Here is a 23,053-nt window from a genome sequence, read left to right on the forward strand (position 1 = left end):
ACGCTTCACTCTGGAGGTCCCAAGGTGATAATTGCAGTGATGTATAATCACCACAGAACAGCAGGAGGCCAAGGCAAGAGTATGACGAGAGCAATGGAGCGATGGTTGACACACTGGCTGCAGTGGCCAGAAGAGCTCATGCATGCAGGGCAAAGCTCCTGATCATGGGCGACTTTAACCACAAGGAGATCGATTGGGTGAACTTGGACCCCCATGGGGGCCAAGATACATGGAGGGCTAAGATGATGGAGGTGGTACTGGAAAACGTCATGTGCCAACACGTAAGGGACACTGCAAGAGAGAGAGGAGAGGATGAACCAGCAAGGCTGGACTTAGTATTCACCTTGAGTAGTGCAGATATCGAGGACATCACATATGAAAGACTCCTTGGGGCCAGTGACCATGTGGTTTTAAGCTTCGTATACACAGTAGAGCTACAAGTGGAGGGAGAAGCAGGAAGGCCAGGACGAATGAAGCCAAACTACAAGAAAGGGGACTACACAGAAATGAGGAACTTCCTGAACGGGGTTCAGTGGGACAGAGAACTGGCAGGGAAGCCAGTTAATGAGATGATGGAATATGTAGCAACAAAATGCAAGGAGGCTGAGGAGAGGTTTGTACCCAAGGGTAACAGGAATAATGAAAAAACCAGGATGAGCCCATGGTTTACCCAAAGGTGCAGGGAGGCAAAAACCAAGTGTGCTAGGGAATGAAAGAAATATAGAAGGCAAAGGACCCAGGAGAATAAGGAGAGCAATCGTAGAGCCAGAAACGAATATGCACAGATAAGAAGGGAGGCCCAAAGACAATTTGAAAATGACATAGCAGCGAAAGCCAAATCTGACCTGAAACTGTTGTACAGCCACATCAGGAGGAAAACAACAGTCAAGGACCAGGTAATCAGGCTAAGGAAGGAAGGAAGGAGGAGAGACAAGAAATGACCGTGAAGTATGTGAGGAACTCAACAAGAGATTCAAAGAAGTGTTCACAGAGGAGACAGAAGGGGCTCCAGAAAGACGGAGAGGTGGGGCACACCACCATGTGCTGGACACAGTGCACACAACCGAGGAAGAAGTGAAGAGGCTTCTGAGTGAGCTAGATACCTCAAAGACAATGGGGCCAGATAACATCTCCCCATGGGTATTGAGAGAGAGAGAGAGCAGAGGCACTATGTGTACCCCTAACAACAATATTCAATACATCTATCGAAACAGGGAGATTACCTGAGGCATGGAAGACAGCAAATGTAGTCCCAACCTTTAAAAAACGAGACAGACATGAAGCATTAAACTACAGACCAGTGTCACTGACATGTATAGTATGCAAAATCATGGAGAAGATTATCAGGAGAAGAGTGGTGGAACACCTAGAAAGGAACGATCTCATCAACAGCAGCCAACATGGTTTCAGGGACGGGAAATCCTGTGTCACAAACCTACTGGAGTTCTATGACAGGGTGACAGCAGTAAGACAAGAGAGAGAGGGGGTGGGTGGATTGCATTTTCTTGGACTGCAAGAAGGCGTTTGACACAGTACCACACAAGAGATTAGTGCAAAAACTGGAGGACCAAGCAGGGATAACAGGGAAGGCACTGCAATGGATCAGGGAATACTTGTCAGGAAGACAGCAGCGAGTAATGGTACGTGGCGAGGTGTCAGAGTGGGCACCTGTGACCAGCGGGGTCCCACAGGGGTCAGTCCTAGGACCAGTGCTGTTTCTGGTATTTGTGAAGGGCATGACGGAAGGAATAAACTCTGAGGTGTCCCTGTTTGCAGATGACGTGATGTTGATGAGAAGAGTTCATTCGATCGAAGACCAGGCAGAAATACAAAGGGATCTGGACAGGCTGCAGACCTGGTCCAGCAACTGGCTCCTGGAGCTCAATCCCACCAAGTGCAAAGTCATGAGGATTGGGGAAGGGCAAAGAAGACCGCAGACGGAGTACAGTCTAGGGGGCCAGAGACTACAAACATCACTCAAGGAAAAAGATCTTGGGGTGAGTATAACACCAGGCACATCTCCTGAAGCGCACATCAACCAAATAACTGCTGCAGCATATGGGCGCCTAGCAAACCTCAGAACAGCATTCCGACATCTTAATAAGGAATCGTTCAGGACCCTGTACACCGTGTACGTTAGGCCCATATTGGAGTATGCGGCACCAGTTTGGAACCCACACCTAGTCAAGCATGTAAAGAAACTAGAGAAAGTGCAAAGGTTTGCAACAAGACTAGTCACAGAGTTAAGAGGTATGTCCTATGAGGAGAGGTTAAGGGAAATCAATCTGACGACACTGGAGGACAGGAGAGATAGGGGGGACATGGTAACGACTTACAAAATACTGAGAGGAATTGATAAGGTGGACAAAGACAGGATGTTCCAGAGACTGGACACAGTAACAAGGGGACACAGTTGGAAGCTGAAGACACAGATGAATCAAAGGGATGTTAGGAAGTATTTCTTCAGCCACAGAGTAGTCAGGAAGTGGAATAGTTTGGGAAGCGATGTAGTGGAGGCAGGATCCATACATAGCTTTAAGCAGAGGTACGATAAAGCTCATGGTTCAGGGAGAGTGACCTAGTAGCGACCAGTGAAGAGGCGGGGCCAGGAGCTTGGACTCGACCCCTGCAACCTCAACTAGGTGAGTACAACTAGGTGAGTACACACACACACACACACACACACACACACACACACACACACACACACACACACACACACACACACACACACACACACACCCGCAACACACACACACACACACACACACACCCGCAACACACACACACACACACACACACACACACACACACACCCGCAACACACACACACACACACACACACACACACACACACCCGCAACACACACACACACACACACACATACACACACACACACACACACACACACACACACACACACACACACACACACACACACACACACACACACACACACACACACACACACACACACACACACACACACACACACACACACACACACACTCACACTGGGTTTATTGTTACAAAGGTTAACGTATTTATTTTATTTTTGTATTCCAGAGATCAGAAGAGCTTAAATTCTTTCCCTCTCCTCTGTTTTATATCTTTTCACTTTTCATCTTCTCTTTTATCATCTGACTCTCCTCATCTCTCTCTCTGTTGTCGCCCTTTTGGTTATTTTTTTTTCATTGATCTCCTCCTTTAAGTTTTCAATATCCTCTTATCTTTTTCCTTTGTCTTCTCTTCTCCTATTTTCATTCTTTTCTCTCTTCTTTCTCTTCTTTCCCCGAGTTCTCTCTTCTCATCTCCATTGTTTACTTTCTTTTCCTCTGTGTTATAATCTTGTTCCCATTTTCTGCTTGATGTTGAAGTGGCTTCTCTTCCAGTCCATCTAACACTCTCTATATTCTCTTTACCTCTTTCCTACTTTTCATTCATTATCTCTACTATTTTCATCTTGTCTGCTGTCTCATATTCTCTCTGCTTCCTATTTTCACTTAGGAATTCCTCTCCATTCCTCTTTTCATCTTCGTTCTCATTTTCTTCATCATATTCATCTTATGACTTTCTTCTATAAATTTCTCTCTACATTTTACACATTTTCCCCTCACTTGCTCCCTCTCTCTCTCTCTTTCTCTCTCTCTCTTTCTAGAAAAATAGTTTTCCGTGTAGTTACGGTCCTTTCAAGAAGAAAAAAAAGTGACTACCCCCCAAGGCCGGCCTTGAGGGGCAGTCACTAAACTGAATCAATACTGTCCAGGCCGTATGATCGGGTGTGGGCCTACCTACCTACCTGGGAAACGCATGATTAACCAGAAATTGTCCCACGACTCGTAGGCATAGATGCCGGTGCGGTAACAGTGGCTCATTATTAGTATTCAGGTGGAATCTAGAAAGTGTTTTGTCGAAGAATAGCTCCAATAAGTACCAATCATTTATATTAGTACCAAGTGTACTAATATAAATGATTTTCGCAAATCTGTATTTCTCGGGCAAATTTGTCGGCTTATGCCTTCGTGAGTCTAAACTACAGAAAGAAGCTTCCTGGACTGCTCGCCCAGAATACCCAACGATTAGTCCTGGTAAATAGCATACCTGTCGCCTAGAGATAGACGACATATTTACTAGATGTGGGATGACTGGTACCTAGGGTGGCTTTGATTGATGTACTGATTAATTCCTCGTCAGTCAAAAGAGAATGCCTATTTTCTCAACAAAACTGGCCCTTGAGAACTGAGATAGGTATCCAGAACCTCAATGAGAACCAGTGGTTAGCATTTTTATTATCTCCTCAGGTAATGGTCCTTCGTTATTAAGTGTTAATCACGCGCTCACATGATAGGTCAGCGCCCAAGGAACCCTTAAAACAGACTTCACCTGTCAATAAGACAAATGGTGAAAACAACACTTTAGTGGATGTATACCCAGTCATCAACCAAGGCAAAATAATAATAATAATAATAATAATAATAATAATAATAATAATAATAATAATAATAATAATAATAATAATAATAATAATAATAACAATAATAATAATAATAATAATTATAATAATAATAATAATAATAATAATAATAATAATAATAATAATAATAATAATAATCATATGTGGCGGGGCTACTCCAACCCATGTGTACCTAAATGCATCCTCTGTCATGGAACTCATTGGGCCCCACACTGTTACATACACCATATTAAACACCAGAAAACAATGGGCCCGGAAGTTGAAACTCTGTTATAAGTGCCTGGGTAACCACCCTGCAGGTTCCTGCGACTCAAAATTCCTGAAATGCTGGACGTGCAGAGGTAATCACAACACCGCATTGTGCCCTGATTCTAAGACTCTCAAAGTGAACGGGGGGGAATCACGCTGCAGCTCATTTCACTGTGACAGCCAGCAGCAGACTCTCCTCAAACTCCTCAAGCTTTGTGCTGTGTGAAATGAGCTAACAAAACTCCTCAGCAGCGTTGACAACGCTCGAGCCATCGCCCTACACAGCGTCACCATTAACGTGTCTCACGTTAGCGAGCGGGCGTCACAAAACCGTGGCTATTACAAAAACTGACCAAGGCGTCCAGCGGTCCTTGCACTACGCTAGTTACCGTATTGTAAGGCAAGGTGAAACTGGACGCAGCTGACTTTTTCCAGAGCACTAGCAGACAGTCATGTGATCTAGCGAGATTCGCAGTTTGCCTTATTGACCAGTTTGAAGCTATTCACGCCGTAGTGGTAGCCCAGCTACCATGAGTCCAGTCCTGAGGAGACCGAGACATACAACCAGTACCTCAACACTGTTCAGTGCCAGGATGAGCAGTACTGGGTCAGGTTGCCGTGGAAGTTAAACAAGCACATTTAGTGTCTAATCGCATGGCTTACGACCAATTGTAGGCTCAGATACATGAGCTAGAGACGAACCCAGAACTGTTGACAGTGCATGACAAGATATACGAGAGCAGTTAGATAACAGCTTCATCGAAGAAGTGATCCATGATACCCGCTTCATCGAGGAAGTGATCCATGATACCCGCTTCATCGAGGAAGTGATCCATGATACCCGCTTCATCGAGGAAGTGATCCATGATACCTGCTTCATCGAGGAAGTGATCCATGATACCCGCTTCATCGAGGAAGTGATCCATGATACCCGCTTCATCGAGGAAGTGATCCATGATACCCGCTTCATCGAAGAAGTGATCCATGATACCTGCTTCATCGAGGAAGTGATCCATGATACCCGCTTCATCGAGGAAGTGATCCATGATACCCGCTTCATCGAGGAAGTGATCCATGATACCCGCTTCATCGAAGAAGTGATCCATGATACCTGCTTCATCGAAGAAGTGATCCATGATACCCGCTTCATCGAGGAAGTGATCCATGATACCCGCTTCATCGAGGAAGTGATCCATGATACCCGCTTCATCGAAGAAGTGATCCATGATACCTGCTTCATCGAGGAAGTGATCCATGATACCCGCTTCATCGAGGAAGTGATCCATGATACCTGCTTCATCGAGGAAGTGATCCATGATACCCGCTTCATCGAAGAAGTGATCCATGATACCTGCTTCATCGAGGAAGTGATCCATGATACCCGCTTCATCGAGAAAGTGATCCATGATACCCGCTTCATCGAGGAAGTGATCCATGATACCCGCTTCATCGAGGAAGTGATCCATGATACCCGCTTCATCGAGGAAGTGATCCATGATACCCGCTTCATCGAAGAAGTGATCCATGATACCCGCTTCATCGAGGAAGTGATCCATGATACCCGCTTCATCGAGGAAGTGATCCATGATACGCGCTTCATCGAGGAAGTGATCCATGATACCCGCTTCATCAAGGAAGTGATCCATGATACCTGCTTCATCGAGGAAGTGATCCATGATACCCGCTTCATCGAGGAAGTGATCCATGATACTCGCTTCATCGAAGAAGTGATCCATGATACTCGCTTCATCGAAGAAGTGATCCATGATACCCGCTTCATCGAAGAAGTGATCCATGATACTCGCTTCATCGAAGAAGTGATCCATGATACCCGCTTCATCGAAGAAGTGATCCATGATACCTGCTTCATCAAGGAAGTGATCCATGATACTTGCTTCATCGAGGAAGTGATCCATGATACTCGCTTCATCGAGGAAGTGATCCATGATACCCGCTTCATCGAGGAAGTGATCCATGATAACCCACAGGTCACTGTCTCCCTCGTCTTGGGGTCAAGAAGAATCCTGAATCCATCCTTTTGCGCACCTTGTATAACTGCAGCTTACGTGCGTCTAGTGACGTGGCTAATTTTAATGGTTGCCTGATGACGGGACCTTCCCTGACAAAGAAGTTAGGTAATGTGTTAATTAAATTTTGCACGTATTCATATGCCTATAAAGCGGATATCTCGAAAGCTTTCAAGAGAGTGAGTTTACAACAGATAAACTAAGATTACACTTGCTTCCTGTGGCCAGAAACTCCCTGTGACCCACAAAGTACTGTCAAAATATATTGTTTCATGTCAGTATTATTTGGCTCTATTTCCTCACTCTTCCTACTCGAGGCTACGCTTCACACTCATTTGAGGAAGTCAAGAAGTCCTCTTAAAAACGTCTTAAGTAAGAGATTTTAAGAAGAGGTCACTTGCCCATTGGTCTCGGCAATGAGCTAGTAACCCCTTTTCCTGTATAAATTACTAAAATTAAAGCTGGAATGTTTGAATGTGCGTAGATGTAGTGCAGATGATAAGAAAAAGATGATTGCCAGTATTATGTATGAAAAGAAGTTGAACAACCTGGCTCTAAAGGAAACTAAGCTGAAGGGGGTAAGGGAGTTTCAGTGGGGAGAATAAATAGGATTAGGTCAGGAGTATCTGAGAGAGTTAGAGCTTAGGAAGATGTAGCAATAATGTTGAAGGATCAGTTATTGCAGAAGAAGAGGAAATATAAATGAATAAATTCAAGGATTATTGGATTGAAATAAGGGTCGGAAACGAAAAGAGGAGGAGGAGGAGGAGGAGGAGGAGGAGGAGGAGGAGAGAGAGAGAGAGAGAGAGAGAGAGAGAGAGAGAGAGAGAGAGAGAGAGAGAGAGAGAGAGAGAGAGAGAGAGAGAGAGAGAGAGAGAGAGAGAGATTTGGGGAGACCTTAAGTGAGTATTTAGGGAGTTTTAAACCAAGTGAGAGAGTAGGGACATAAAAGCAAAATAGATAGAAACGGATATGGAAAGCATGATAGGTAAGTTTTGGGTGCAAGGGGTAAATGATACCTAGACTATACCTTGAGAGGATTTCGGGGGTCAATGCCCCCTTGGCCCAGTCTATGACCAGGCTTCATGGTGGATCAGGGCCTGATCAGCCAGGCTGATAATGCAGGGTCTTTGACTGAACTTTGTATGGACAGAGGTTTGGTAGTAGGTAATACATATTTTAAATTAAAAAAGGATAAATAAGTGAACGAGATACGATATATGGCATAATAACAGTATTTTTGTTGGACTATGTATTGGTGGATAAAAGGTTGGTTTGTAGACTTCAGGATGAGCATGTTTAGAGAGGGGCAACGGATATATCAAATTATTTTTTAGTTGTAGCTACAGTGAGAGTAAAAGATAGATGGGGTACCAGGAGGTTTATAAACTATAGAAGGAAGCAGTTATCATAAGATATAAGCAACTATTGGTAGAAAGATGAGTTAATGAGAGTACAGGCAATGAGGCTAAAGAGGTATGGGGGAGATTTAAACATGTAGTGTTGGGGGACGGGGTGGTGGTAATAGGAGCGATTGGTAGAATGATGAGGTAAAGAGAGTAGCAAGAGAGAAAAAGCTAGCATATGAGAGGTTTTTACAAAGTAGAAGTGAGTATATGGAGAGAAAAAAGAGAAGCTAAGAGAGTGATAAAGAAATGTAAAAGGAGAGCAAATAAGAGAGTGGGTGACATGCTATCGACAAATTTTGTTGAGAATAAGAATAAGATTTGGAGGCAGTGACAGTTATGAGAGGTTTTGACAAAGCAGAAGTGAGTATATGGAGAGAAAAAAGAGAAGCTAAGAGAGTGATAAAGAAATGTAAAAGGAGAGCAAATAAGACAGTGGGTGACATGCTATCGACAAATTTTGTTGAGAATAAGAATAAGATTTGGAGGCAGTGACAGTTAAAAATAGAAGAGAAAGTTATTAGATGGAGAGTTGGAGGTATCGGGATAATGGAGGGAATATTTTGAGGAACTGTTAAATGTTGAAGATAGGTAAACTGTGATTTCGTGGAAGGGAGGTATAACATCTTGTAGAATTGAGGAAGAGCTCGAGGTAAGTGTGCGGGAGGTAGTGGGTAGAACGAAAGGGGGTTAAGCAGCTGGAATTGATCGGATCAAGACAGTAATGTTAATAGAAGGTAGTGATATAGTTTTGGAATGGTTGGTGCTTTTATTTATTAAATGTATGAAACAGAAGAAAGTAGCTATGGATTTGTATAAGAGAAACGGGACAAAAAAAAGTGTAAAAATTATATTCGAATAAACTACCTGTTAAATACATATGGTAAGGTGCATGGTAGAGTTATTACTGAAATATTTAAGAGTAAGACGGAAAGCAGACTCGCAAATGAACAAGCAGGCTTAAGAAGGGAAGGGAATGTGGAAACCAAGTGTTTACCGTTAGGCATATAAGTGAACAGTATTTATATAAGGGTAAAGAGGTTTTCGTTGCATTTATGGATTTGGAAAAGGAATATTGTAAGGTGAATAGGGGAGCAGCGTGGCAGATGTTGCAAGTGTTTGGAATAGGTGGTAGGCTACTGAAAGCGGCTAAGAGTTTTTATGAGGATATTGAGGCTCAGGCTGGAGTATATACTCGTAGTAGTATATACTCTAAAGCAGACCTTAAACAGGGATTCATGATGTCACCATGGCTGTTCAATATATTTATAGAAGAGGTTGTAAGAGAAGTGAATGTTCTGGTGTTGGCGAGAGGTGAGGGATTAAAAGATAAAGAATCGAACAGAAAATGGGAATTGTCACAATTACTTTTTGCCGATGACACTGTGTTTTTGGAAGATTCTGTTGAGAAATTGCAGAGGTTGGTGGACGAGTTTGGGAGGGTATGTAAAAGAAGGAAGTTAAAGTGAACATTGGAAATGACAAGTTGATGAGGGTAACAACAAAAATTAAGGTAAGGAAACATTGGTTGTGAGAGTGGGGGGAAGAAGTATGGAGGAAGTGAATGTTTTCAGAAATTTGGGAGTGGACTTGTCAGTAGATGGGCTTATGAAAGAAGAGGTAAACCATAGAATTGATAAGAGGAAAAATATGAGTGATGTACTGAAGAGTCTGTGGAGACAACGTTATTCATACAAGCAAAAAGTGGCATGTATGAGAGTATAGTTATACCAACGCTCTTATATGGGCATGAAGCATGGGTGGTGAATGTTGAAACAAGGAGAAGGCTGGAGGCAGTGAAGATGTGTCTGAGGGCAATATGTGGTGTGAATATTATGCAGAGAATCCTTAGCTTGGAGATTAGAAGGACATGCAAGGTTTCTGAAAATATTATCGAGAGGGCTGAGGAGGGGTTGCTGAGGTGGTTCGGACATTTAGAGAGGATGGAACGAAATAGAATGACTTGAGAGGTATATAAATTTGTACTGGAAGGAAGGCTGGGTATGCGTAGTCCCAGGAAAGGGTGGAGGGAAGCGGTATAATATGTTCTGTGTGCGAGTGCTTGGGCTTCCAGCAAGCGTGTGTGAGCGTGTTAGTAACAAGTGGAGGCAGGTGTTTTATTTATGACTGACTTGCTGTTAGAGTGTGAACAAAAGAACATTTATGAAGGGATTCAGGGATATTGGTAAAAAAGACTTGAGTCCTGCAGGTGTGAAGTACAGTCCGTGCTCGCTGAATGAAGGGTGGAGATATGTTGCAGTTTTGGAACTGTAGTGTAGGTGCTCCTCTAGTAAGACAGTGATGGAGTGAATGAGGATGAAAGTGTTTCTTCTCTTTCGGGCCACCCTGCCTCGGTGGGAAACAGCCTATGTGATAATAAAAAAAAACTTCTAGGGACTGTGGTCAGGAAGGAGGATTTAAAGATCCTTCATGATGAGGCCAAAAAGGAATTGACTTATGCCAACATGCCACTCACAGGTTGGAATATGAATTCAGTAGAGTTGAAGGAAGTCATAAAGTTGGACTTTCCTGATGCTGAAGACCCAGACAGTTGTAACGTGCTTGACTGGTACGACATGCAGAGATAGATTCCTTAAGCCTTAAGATGGTGAGCCTCAAGCCTAGTAATGACCTCACCAAACATAGTTTATCTGAGGTGTCTCGTTGTTTCGATCCCCTGGACCTAATTATTCCCGTCACCTTAAGTAGGTCTCAGATCCAGGAGGCGTGGAGAGTGAAGCAGGGATGGAAGGAAAGTTTACCCATAGAGATGCATGAGGCTTGGAATGACATGGTTATGGAGTTCAACCAAATCCACCAGATTAAATTCCCGAGACGGGTGAGCCAAGATGGTAAGACCTGTGACGCATCCACAGCGTCACACTGACATATGCACTGCATACAGTGACACAGGAGGGAGTCTGTTAGTCACCTCCAAGGCCAGAGTAGTGCTCCTGAAGTCTACAACAGTCTCACAACTCGAGTTGACGGTAGTTTATATGGGTACCAAACTATCTATCTCCACAGAGTACTGAGTCACCTCAGTCTAACTAAAAGTGTGGTCTTGAGTGAAAATCAGGCAGTTCTCAAGTGGATGAGGAATGATCGAAGCAAGTTAGTTTATGTGCAGAATCGTGTGGCCGAGTCACAGCTGACATGTTATCTCTTATACCGTGGGGTCCCACTCAATAAATTCCTTGGTAATGAGTTATGGTTTCACGTGCCCAGTTAGTTGCCGCCTGAAACGATTGGCTGCCACAGAAACCCCACATCAGGCCAGCACAAACAGTTTGCTTGAGCACAGTTGCCGTGCCTCAAGTTTGCTATGGATGGGTCTAAGCACTCTTCTATAGATAGAAAGTAACAGCTCATGTCTTCAAATTCTTTGAGATAAAAGAAAAATAAAAATCCTCCGAACCTACGAAATACTGGGTAAAACAAGTGCAAAGAGAAGTCTTCTCAGTTGATTATGAATTACTGAAAACTGGGAGTAATTCCACTTAGAAACCAGGCTTAGTCCGGACCCAAGGACTTTACTTGGACTCAGAGAATATTATGAAGTGCAGGGATTCAAAATTCCTCTGTTAGAGGGTACTGTGCACCCTATATTTGTGCCCATGAACCACTGGCTGACTAGGTTAATAACTGACAAGGCCCACCGTCACGAGCTGCACAGTGGAGTCCAGAATATACTCTATTATATTCGTCTAGGTAGACAAAGTGCGAAGAAACACCTGAAGTACTGTGTACCCTGCCGCTCTGTAGACAGGGCCCTGGCCCCCATCCCTGCCCGGCCAATAGGGTGCTGTATGTCACTCGCTTTGAATTCACAGGAGTTGACTACAGTGGGCCCATCATTCTGACCAAAACAGGCAGGGTCCCTTTTAAAGTTTATATGTGTCTGTTCACGTGCATATTGAAAAGCAATCGACATCCCTTACATATCTGTTTGCAGAGTGAAAACATCAGCTACGTTAATCTCAATAATCCTGTCACTGATACTAGAAACGCCAAGCTCCTTCCTCATATTAAGAACCTTGGTAGACTTAAGACGGCCAAGAATAGTTCTGAGGGTTTCATTTTGCATTAACTCGGAGAGAATTTTTCTTAGTAAATATCAACACGGGAGCAGCATAATTAATTAAGATGCTATATTGGCTATGTACATCATTAACACTGTACTTGGTATTAGAATTAAAATAATGAACCAGACACTGTCACTATGAATTTTACAAAATGACCTGAAGTAAATACACATATATCTAAATGGGTTGTGAAAATATGCAGTGATATTAAGTATTATAGCTTGCACGAATTATCACTATAGACAACAAAAGCATTTCACCCCTCCGTAGAAGATGTGCTCATTTAATATCACATACCTGCAAACCCCTCCCAAGAAGCTTGTTGCTAGTAATCTCTTCCTTAAATCACTTATAAAAGCAGGTGCTCAAGAAGAAATTTCCTACGTAAATGGTAGTAATAAATCTTCACAAGTTACATGTACTGATAGCTCTACCCCGGAGACTACTGGCAGGGCTGCATCTGCTCTTGTTGCCACCTCCCTAGTTAACAACGACAGGAAAGTTGTTGATTTAGGAACAAGAATTAACAACTGGGCGTATACACAGCAAACTAAATTGTTTGTAAACCTAATAGAGCTGAAGCTAACTTATGACACAGAGTTTGACTCTCATCATTACTGATTCCGTGTCATCAACGAAGGCTCGTGACTTACGTAACAACATGTTCATTGGAGAAGCCAGGTGTGGAAAATACTGTATATATTTTCCAGAAATTCAGTATTTATATGTAAATAGATGGCCATACTGTATTTAATAATATTTATGTCATAGAAAACGGAAAGCCTGCGTCTGCGCAGACGAGAGGCTAGCCATCTTGGTTTTGAATTGTGTACAACGTTGGTGTGATGGGAAGGAATTTTCGTGCTCTAGAGGTTGAAATTGGGCTGACACCTCTCAAATAGGAGGCGAAATTGTTGGACATGCATTCCTGCATAACTTGAGATATCAGACGACCGGACAAGACAGCTCCAGGAACCTCAGATAAGCTCTCTAGATTTGTGTATAATTCTGGCCAGTGTTTTCATAAATTTAGTTAGTGAGGTTTTTCTGAGTATGATACAACTTAATATCTAGTCAAATTGGTGAGTGATATTAAGATGTATTTTCCTTCTGTTATGTAATTGTGTTTATATATAATCATTTTTTAATATACAGTCCACAAATTTATATATTTACCAGCATTCCTGGTGTATGTATATTTCATTTAATTAATAGGTCCAGAGCAACTTGCGGATATGACAGTGGTAGGTATCGAAGGGGGACATATTTTGTGACCTAAGTGTCCCAAATTCCTACTTGTCTAACTGATAAATAATAGTTATCATTGTTCATTTACTGTTGTGTATATAATTATACATCCAAGTAAATGCAATTTTCCACACCAAGTATAGATACTCAAAAATCAGGGACAAAGGAACTAATATACAATTATTATGGATTCCATAACACACTGAATTACTCCTTCATGGTAAAGTTGATATGTTAGCCAAGTACCCTGAAGGGTAATGTAGAATATAACTTTGGTGTTTCTGTGTCTAACATTAGGAATAATATTAAGAGAGAAGTAAATAATGAAACTTATTGTTATAGGAATGTAGTTAGAAGCCTGAGTAGATCTAGAACCCACAATGACAACATGTACGTATATAAGTAGGTTTATAGTGGAACTTGCAAAGTGAACAGACTGGCTGATATAGTGGCCAGGCTTAATCTTGGTTACAAGTACTTCTGGTAGCTTGGGAGACACACAAGTGATCATCTGACAAAATGCAAAGAATGTAGCCAGCCCTATGGTCGCTATCTTGAACACTATGTACTTAATTGTCCACTTGAGGCATATAGAGATAGACAGTAGAATAACCTACGTGACATGAAAATAAGATACCAGATATAATAAGCAAATTTCCTAAATTTGCTTATTATATCTGGTAAGCCACAGGACCATCCAACCCTACAAGAATGGCTGCGCCATTCTTGTAGGGTTGGGTAGTCCTGTGATTTAAAGCGTCATATGGTTCTCGCTTACCATGAGGCAAGCCAGTACAACATGGGTTCGAATCCTTATCTAGCACAGTGTTGTTATTGATACATATATATATATATTTACATATATATATATATATATATATATATATATATATATATATATATATATATATATATATATATATATATATATATATATATATATATATATATATATTGTGTGAGTTTATAATTTCCTTACTAATTTGACTTTCTCCTTCCCAAATAATTTACAGATAAATTTTTCCCTTGACAATGATGTGAAAAAACTTGCATTTTTTGGACGAAACTTAGAAACCTCACATAACCTAACTTAACCTACCGTAACCTTTTTTTTTTACCTAATATTGTTTAATATCAATGATTAGTACTAAATAAATTTCACTTTGTTACTCGGAAGCTCAGTAAGAGATGCTGCTGTCTTAGAAGAATAGAACAGAAACTACAACAATATTCGACTGTACCAAGAAAATGCTTGTTTCTCCCTGTAGTGAAAACCTAAATATACATTGGAACCTCGGCTTACGAATTTAATCAGTTCCATGACCTTGTTCGTATCCTGATTTGTTCGTATGCTGAGTCAATTTTCCTCATTTAAATTAATTGAAATGAAAATAATCCGTTCCAGCCTCTCAGGAGGCATGACAAAATAATGCTAATATCAACTCTACGGCTTAGTGATCTATCACAGTTCATCTAATATGACATAATAAACAACATTAATAGCATAGAAATATAGCATGTACTCTAGAATGGAAAAAATAGGCCATAATACGGCAAGTGATGGCGACGCCGGCAGCTGTAGAAAGCATCCGCCATTTACTCTCCCACTCTAGTATCTTCCCAGTTCATAACCCCACACCTAGCTTGTGTTTATCTATGATTAGTGGTGAGGTTGTCACATATGTAACCACAGGTGTGGTCAAGATAGATGTACATATGGATGAAGACATGATCACTGTGGCCACAGTGGTGGTGGTGATGGCCAGCTGCCTTCTTCGTTTCTCTAGCTTTTTTCATTGTTTGTAATTGCTTCCTGCTGATTGTACGCGAATACTGTCTCTTTATGCGAGGCATTGTGTAAGAAATTTGTACAATATAAGACAAAATTACGCCTCCCAAGGGTCTGCTGCAGTCACTCAGAGCTCACACCTCCTCTTCCTTTTAACCTTTGATCGGCACTGAGATAGCAGTGATCTAGCAGTACCTACAGCCACCCAGAGGGTTACCAATTTGTATTTTGAAGCATTTGGAATAAAAATTTGAAAAAAAAAATTACGAAAAATGTATAAAAATGATAACATATTAATAATAATAATAATAATAATAATATTATTATTATTATTATTATTATTATTATTATTATTATTATTATTATTATTATTATTATTATTATTATTATGTTGTGTTATTATTGTTATTATTATTACTATTATATTGTATTATTATTACTATTACTATTACTATTGTTAGTGTGTACGTATCATTATTATTATTATTATTATTATTATTAATTTAGGGATCTGGAGCACAGATCCAATTCCCTAGATCAAGAGCCCATTACCACGTACACACTAATAATAGTTATAACAACGATAATAATACAATATAATAATAATAACAGTAAGGAGAAACTTCAAAAAGCTGCCAGTAGCTGGCGCCACTATCAGCAAAACATTGGTAACTACTACTAGTACACTTCTCACCTGTCTACACTTAAGTAGTCTATTAGTATTAGGTTAAGTCTGCCCGAAATGCCTCTGCATGATAGTGACTTTCTTTGATCCAATCATATTATGATATGTAAACACACATTGTAACCTTTGCAAAGAAATAAATAATTTATTTATTTATTTATTTATTTATTTAAGGAACCTTCCTTGAGGGGGAAATTCGCATCCTGAAATTTCCTTCATATCCAGAAGCAAAAAATCGACCGAACGACGGTTCGTATCCTGAAAAATTCGCATGGTGGGGCGTTCGCAAGCCGAGGTTCCACTGTATTTTTATTTTAGCTTCTTCAGATGCTACTGTACACTTTCCAATTGCCAAAAGAGGATATTGTATCATAATCTGATTGATTTCGTACATCGTCAAGTTGACTAAAAATATACAATACAAGTTTCTGATAGAGATATTGTTAATGGGTTAAGTGTTTTTTCCAGTCCTCAGTATAAACCAACCAGGTCATTTAAGAATGAATCTACTCCCTCTAAGTTTCCTGTCAACTTGTGTATTATACATAGGAATGACGAGAGATTACTAGGTAGTTAAAGACGCTATTTTGCGTAGTAAAAGCAGGCAGATCTTATGCTCGAGTAGTAATAGGAACTTGATAACATGCATGAGGCAGATCTAGATGACTCACGTAGGTGGTTTCTGAGACATGGGTAATAATTTCATCTCTCTGAGTGTCATCATTCATGTTAGGATAATCAGAGCATATTCTGTTGATGCCATCAGGTATAGGAACAAGTATACTTGGTGATACCCGTTGATTCTTACTGCTTTCAATAAAATTATGTGATAATAGAAACTCTGCCTCTTATTTATTTATTTATTATTAATTTGGACATGAGACATAGATGTACAAAGAAATACAGTGGTTAAGTGTAACATGCCAGAAGCCCCTTGTATGCAGAGCATTATGGGCAGGCTTAAAATTAACTTAAGATTAACTAAGCAATGATATATTCAGTGGTAAAAATTATAGTAAACAAATAGCAATTAAGCACAAATGAGTATTTCAAAGCCAGGTCATATGGTCATTTGCTGAGTTGCTGAGCGTTCAACAGAATGGAGTATTCTATTAGGTAATGCAATTAAAAAAGAAACAAAGTTTGATAGGGTCACAGGTTATACATTTATGAGATACAGTTATTCAGTATTCATTTAGTTTTGGGTGAGTAAGTGATTTTTAAGAAGAGACTTGAATTTATAAACAGACAGTGTTTCTTTTATATTCACAGATAATGAATTCCAGATTTTTGGGCCTTTTATGTGCATTGAGTTTTTGCATAGTGTGAGATGGATACGGGGAACATCAAAGAGTGATCTGTGCCTTGTGTTATGGTGATGTGTTCTGTTGAGGTTGGTAAGGAGACGTTTGAGGGGAGGGTTTATATCCGAGTTAAGTGTTCTATGTATGTAGTAGGTACAATAATAAGTATGGAGGTTTTGTACGGTGAGTAGGTTTAGCGTTTTGAATATTGGTGGAATGTGCTGTCAGTAGTGGGAATTTATTATCATTCTGACTTCAGCCTTTTGTTGGGTAATTAATGGTCTGAGATGGTTTATTGTTGTTGAGCCCCATGCACAAATTCTATAGGTGAGACAGGGGTAAATGAGTGAGTGATATAGGGCCAGGAGGGCTGACTGTGGAACATAGTATCGTATCTTCGACAGTATGCCTACGGTCTTGGAAATTTTCTTGGAAATTTGTCGTACATGTGTTTGAAATTTGAGTCTGTTTTCAAGGTGGATTCCTAAGAATTTTCCCTCAGTGAGCTTTGTGATAAGTGATCCGTTTATCATTATGTTAAGAGGGACATCTGTAGCTCTGTTTCCAAACTGAATGAAGTTTCCAAACTGAATGAAGAGTAAGTTTGTTAGTCATCATCCAGGTAGATATTTTCTGTAATTCGGTATTAACAGTATTGGCTAGCGTGACTGGGACTGGGTGAGAGAAGACATATGTAGTGACATCTGCAAATAGTGTGAGTTTGAGTAGTTGCGATGCATTTGGTAGGTCGTTTATGTAAATGAGAAAGAGAGGAGGACCAAGGACACTTCCCTGTGGGACACCAACTGAAATTGGCTGTGCAGAAGAGTTTGCTCCATTTGTGTACACATATTGGCTTCTGTTGCTGAGGTATAACTTAGTTGAGGGAGTGCCCTCTTATACCATAGTGTGACAATTTTATATGGAGCAAATCATGGTCAACTGTATCAAAAGCTTTACGTAAATCAATGAAGATCCCCAGTGGGACTTGTTTTTTCTCGAGTGCAGTGTATATTTGTTCTAGCATGTGTATAATAGTATCATTCGTATTTTTATTAGGCCTGAACCCAAACTGACAGGGGTTGAGTATGTTGTGGGAGATGAGGTAGGAATAGATTCGCTTATGAATTATTTTTTTGAAGATTTTAGAGAGAGGGTGTAAGTTGGATATCGGCCTATAGGTATTCAAGTCTGTTTGGTCTCCTCCTATATGTATCGGGGTGACCCTCTCTATTTTAAGAACTATAGGGAAGGTAGAGGATTCGATGGATTTGTTAAAGACTGTTGCAATGATTGGTGACAGCACTTGCGACGCTTTTTTGTATATAAAGGGTGGTAAGGTATTTAAATCTCCTGTCTTGTGTTTTAGTGTGTTGATTATAAGGGAGACTTCTGTTGGGTTAGTCGGAGCTAGGAACAGTATGTTCGGGTAGTTGCCAGTGAGGTAGTCATTGGGTGGGGTATCTGAGCTTGGGATTTTATTGGCAAGGTTTTTTCCTATGGTGGAGAAGAAATCATTGAGTCTGTTTGCTGTTTCAGTTGGTGGGAGTTGGGGTTCATCTGGTTTTGTTAGTTCAATTGTGCTTTTTCCTGATAGGGTTTTACAGGTCTTTTTTTATCACCTTTTAAGTTGGATAATCTGTTCTCATAATACAATTTTTTAGCCCTTCTTATCAGGTTGGTTAGGATTGACGAGTAACGTTTTGTTTGATCTCTGGTTATGGGACCCATTCTGTACTGTTTTTCGTATAGGTGCCTTGTATTTATGGATGTGAGGATGCTGGGTGTTAGCCAGGGACTGTTCAGTCTCTTAGCTGTCATCTGTTTAGTTTTTTTTAGGGCAGTGCTTGTTATAGAGGTATTGGGTCTTTTTTAGAAAATTATTAATACATTCGTCAATATCTGTATAGATTTCTAACTCAGTGTGCCAGTCGATGTTTGTCGTTGCTGTTGTGAAGTTATTAATGGCTGCCTCATTATGAAGTCTGAAATTGACTTTAGTAGTGTCTTGGGGTAATTTGCCAAGGCTTGTTATGAGGAAAGTAGGATAGTGATCTGTGGTATTATCTCTGATTATGCCTGATTTTAAAGAGGATATGGTGGTCTAGTAGGGAAACACTAGTCTCTGTAATTCTTGTAGGTTTTGTTACTGTTGGTAGCAACAAGCAGTTATTCACACTCTTGAAAAGCTTTCTGTTTAACAGGACTCATTTTTATAGGGAGATTGATTAACAACCTTGAACATCAATGTCGTGTTTACCTAAAATGCAACACTTGCACATAACAAAATAGACAAGTATATTCTAGTAAAAGAGATTTATTATTAGCGCCATTATCAACCGGCAGGCATTGTAAATAAATAAATTATCTCGCCATACTGTTATTCCTCTAGTAAAATCAGGAAACCCAACAGTATCTTTATTATGAAAAAATGAAGTAGTAGAAGAGAATCACAATGATATATATTAAGCTGAATGACGTGATACACATGAGGTGAATATCTTTTACCAGGAGTACGAATTAACTAAATTCACATCATCCAATTTCTTAACAACTTCCAGTGGTCTAACAAACTGTGAATGTGAATGCATTTTGAAACCTTTATTATGACTACTTCCTGGAACGATCTGAGAACAGCTGTTTTATCTTAACATTTCAGTCATAATTTACTGAGCGTCTACTAATATTTTGCTGCTAACTCACTACCAGACTTCAGTGGATGCTGCATCAAAGCCACAGTAGAGATTAATGTGAGAGAGTGTTTTCCCAGCCATACCAGCTTTAATACTGATAAAGGACCAGGAACTGCATGTTCACATGAGATTTCAAATGGATTATAATAAAGACTTTCTTGTTAGCCTTCCATGATAGTCAACAACAATAACGGAAACGAGTCATCCCAATCCCTTGAGAATTTTGAGCAGTAAATCGGTATCATAAACTTCGAAGCCTGGAGAAACGTTCCACTGCAATTTCCAAGTGAAATAAGGCTTCCCGAATTTTTTTTACAGGCGAACTTATACCAATGATCTGATTATTTCTTTAGAAAGTCCCACTTGTGAGAAAGTAGGTAGGTAGTAGATTCGCTGGTATAATCGCCCGACCCAGGCCTTTCCCAAGAGGTGGCCCAGCCTTGGCTCACTGTTGATGGGGGTGTCTCAGACCGATGTCTGCAATGGGGGAGGTACAAGTACATTCTCATCTTCTGGGACCAACTGTCCCCAGGCCTAGCCCAATTTCCCGCCTTCACGGGGCTCGGAGGAAGCTAGGCACTTTGGACTGCCACAAACCCCGCCCACACTGGGCTCGAAGGGTGTGACAGTTGCATAACAGCAGACGATGTCAGGAGGTGCAAAGTCAGCAAACACTACAGGATCCTTTTGGAGCCACACCCCAGCTTTGGGCATTAAGCCCGAGCATTGGGGAAGCTTAAGAATGCCTCTTTATGTGTTGCTGCTACTACTATTTCGCTTGTCCGTTGCACTTCACCTGTGACAGGAAACGTGCCAGTGGAAGAATAATTGATCAAGAAATTATCTTTCTCGTAAGGATAACTTCACGATAACGAGTACTGGTTGTAGGTACTGGTTGTAGGTACTGGTTGCCAAATCTCATCCTAGGATGTGGGCCAGCCCAGTTAATAATGTGAGATAAAGGGTCTCGAAAAGTAGTCATGAGTACAATTGGTGCTGGTTTTGGAGACTGATTTGATTTGCTACTCACATGTTACACGTGTTACATTTCTTAACACAGGAAGTCACCGACTGTTTCGTCCATGACCATCTAAAGTTTTTAGCCGAAGTTTTTCCCAGTGTTTTTCACGCCAAGATATACACCGAGAGGACTATTATGAGCAAACTCTATAGCTCGTCTATGAAAAGACTCGGGCAGTACAATACGGTGTTTCACAGTCGTAGAATAATGGCAAGTAAACCTATCCATCAGGACACCATTGCTGTTACAGTAAGAATGATCTGAGTCATTTGATTGGTCCTCAGTCAGAGAGACATTTCTGTGTTTCTCCAACAGCGAATCAATGACCTATTCCATAACTATGTCCTCGTGTGTAAGTGGAGTGATAACATCTGTGCTCTCCTTACTTGGAACACTCTTAGTCTCAGTTGTTGTATATAATGAGGGAAGAAGTTCATCGCTGAACAACATGCTCAAACGTAGCTCGTCATCATCTGCACAAGAAGCGGGTGGCAAAACAAACTTTCTGTTCCCGTGTCAAAGCGTGTGTCACAACACCCAATGGGAATAACTAGTTTCAGTTCGGTGAGCTTCAAGGACAAATTTCCTCGCTGAAATTTTCTGTTACCAAGATGGCAATATGAATGCTAGGTGTTCACATGTTATCATTTCTAACTAGAAATTGAACATTCTTAATCGGAAATTCCCTTGAAATTCCATCTGTGATATATCTAGAGTATTAACTGGCTACAATAAATATATTATGTGGACGTACTTAGAAAATAGTCCCTCTTGTGGCTTCTAGAAGTATATTAATATTGGAATATGTTTTGTCTGACACATGAAGGACTTCATCTCTTGATAACATCAAATTGCACCTGAGTCAGGATAACTTACTACTTTCTGTACATTTGTATTGTAAAGGTTAGACTTTCTGGTTGATTAATATGCCTCATAGCAGAACACATTTTTCTCAGACATCATCTCCTTTGCTCAAGTACATCAGGAGAAGGAGATATCAATTCTGACAGTGAAATTGTTTCTATATGAGCACTGTTATAAGGCTGATGTCTCTCTGATGTCCTTGTTGCTCTGACAAGCCAGAAGTTTGAGCATTTACAGTTCGAACTTGTTCGGTACGTCTTACTAAAGCATAGCAATATTTTGTTGGACGCCCTCACTTTATACAATAAGTACTATACATCTGACGTTTCACCTTCATTTACATTTCCTCTGTCTCTCTCCAGAGACTTAGAAGTTTTAGAACCGTCTGTAGGTTGTGCAGTGGAATGTGGAGTATGATCATTGGGAATTTCGTAAATTTTTAACCTGTGCAAACGCTGTGGTAGATCCTTCACTCCCAAAATTAGTCTTCGTCTTCTAATAACATGTTCATTTTTCATCAGTAATCTACCTTGTCCATAATTAATTCTGCAGTTGCTTTGTTTGCTTTCCTAAGGTGAGGTATTGAATCTTTTCGTAATTCATGGTATAACTTAACAAATCTTTGAGTACAATTGTGTTGCAGAGATCTGAGCAAAACTCAGACCTCTGCAACACAATTGTCCTTAAAGATTTGTTAATTTATACCATGAATTAAGGAAAGATCCTGGACTTCACCTTACGAGAGCAGACCAAGCAAATGCGGTAGTAATTATGGACAAGGTAGCTTATTGTTGAAAACTGAACATGTTATTAGAAGACGGGGAACTTATGTGCCTCTTAACCTTCTCAAGAATATAATTCAAAAGTTGTTCTTTTCTCCTTCAGGTCATCCCCGGCCTGAGGTGACTTGGTGGCATGAGGAGTCACTTCTCGACGACATGAGTGAGGTCATGACAGGCCAGGTCATCCGTAATGACCTTTCTTTGGCTCTTCTTACTCGCAGTGACCTCAACAAGACCTTAACATGTCAAGCCATGAATTCTAACCTCAGTATACCTCTCTCCAAGGCCGTTACTATAGACATGATGTGTGAGTACTTACATGAGTGTTGACTGGTGTATATCAAGTGTGTTCATATATCTCGTGAGTGCATGTATACACTCTTTTGTGTACACAAGTGTTTGTGAGCTGTGCCATGCGATGTGCA

General features: G+C 40.6%; 1 protein-coding gene across 1 annotated transcript in view; it reads left to right on the plus strand.

The window, feature by feature from the left end:
* LOC138852655 (uncharacterized) overlaps nt 1-23,053 on the plus strand; it is a 445,859-nt gene that overhangs the window by 260,324 nt on the left and 162,482 nt on the right. The window contains exon 6 of the mRNA XM_070084742.1: nt 22,732-22,935. Within this exon, the coding sequence (XP_069940843.1) occupies nt 22,732-22,935 (204 nt within the window). The remainder of the gene's footprint in view (nt 1-22,731; nt 22,936-23,053) is intronic.

The sequence above is a fragment of the Cherax quadricarinatus genome, chromosome 13 (assembly GCF_038502225.1).
Source record: "Cherax quadricarinatus isolate ZL_2023a chromosome 13, ASM3850222v1, whole genome shotgun sequence".
In the NCBI taxonomy this organism is placed as follows: Eukaryota; Metazoa; Arthropoda; class Malacostraca; order Decapoda; family Parastacidae; genus Cherax; species Cherax quadricarinatus.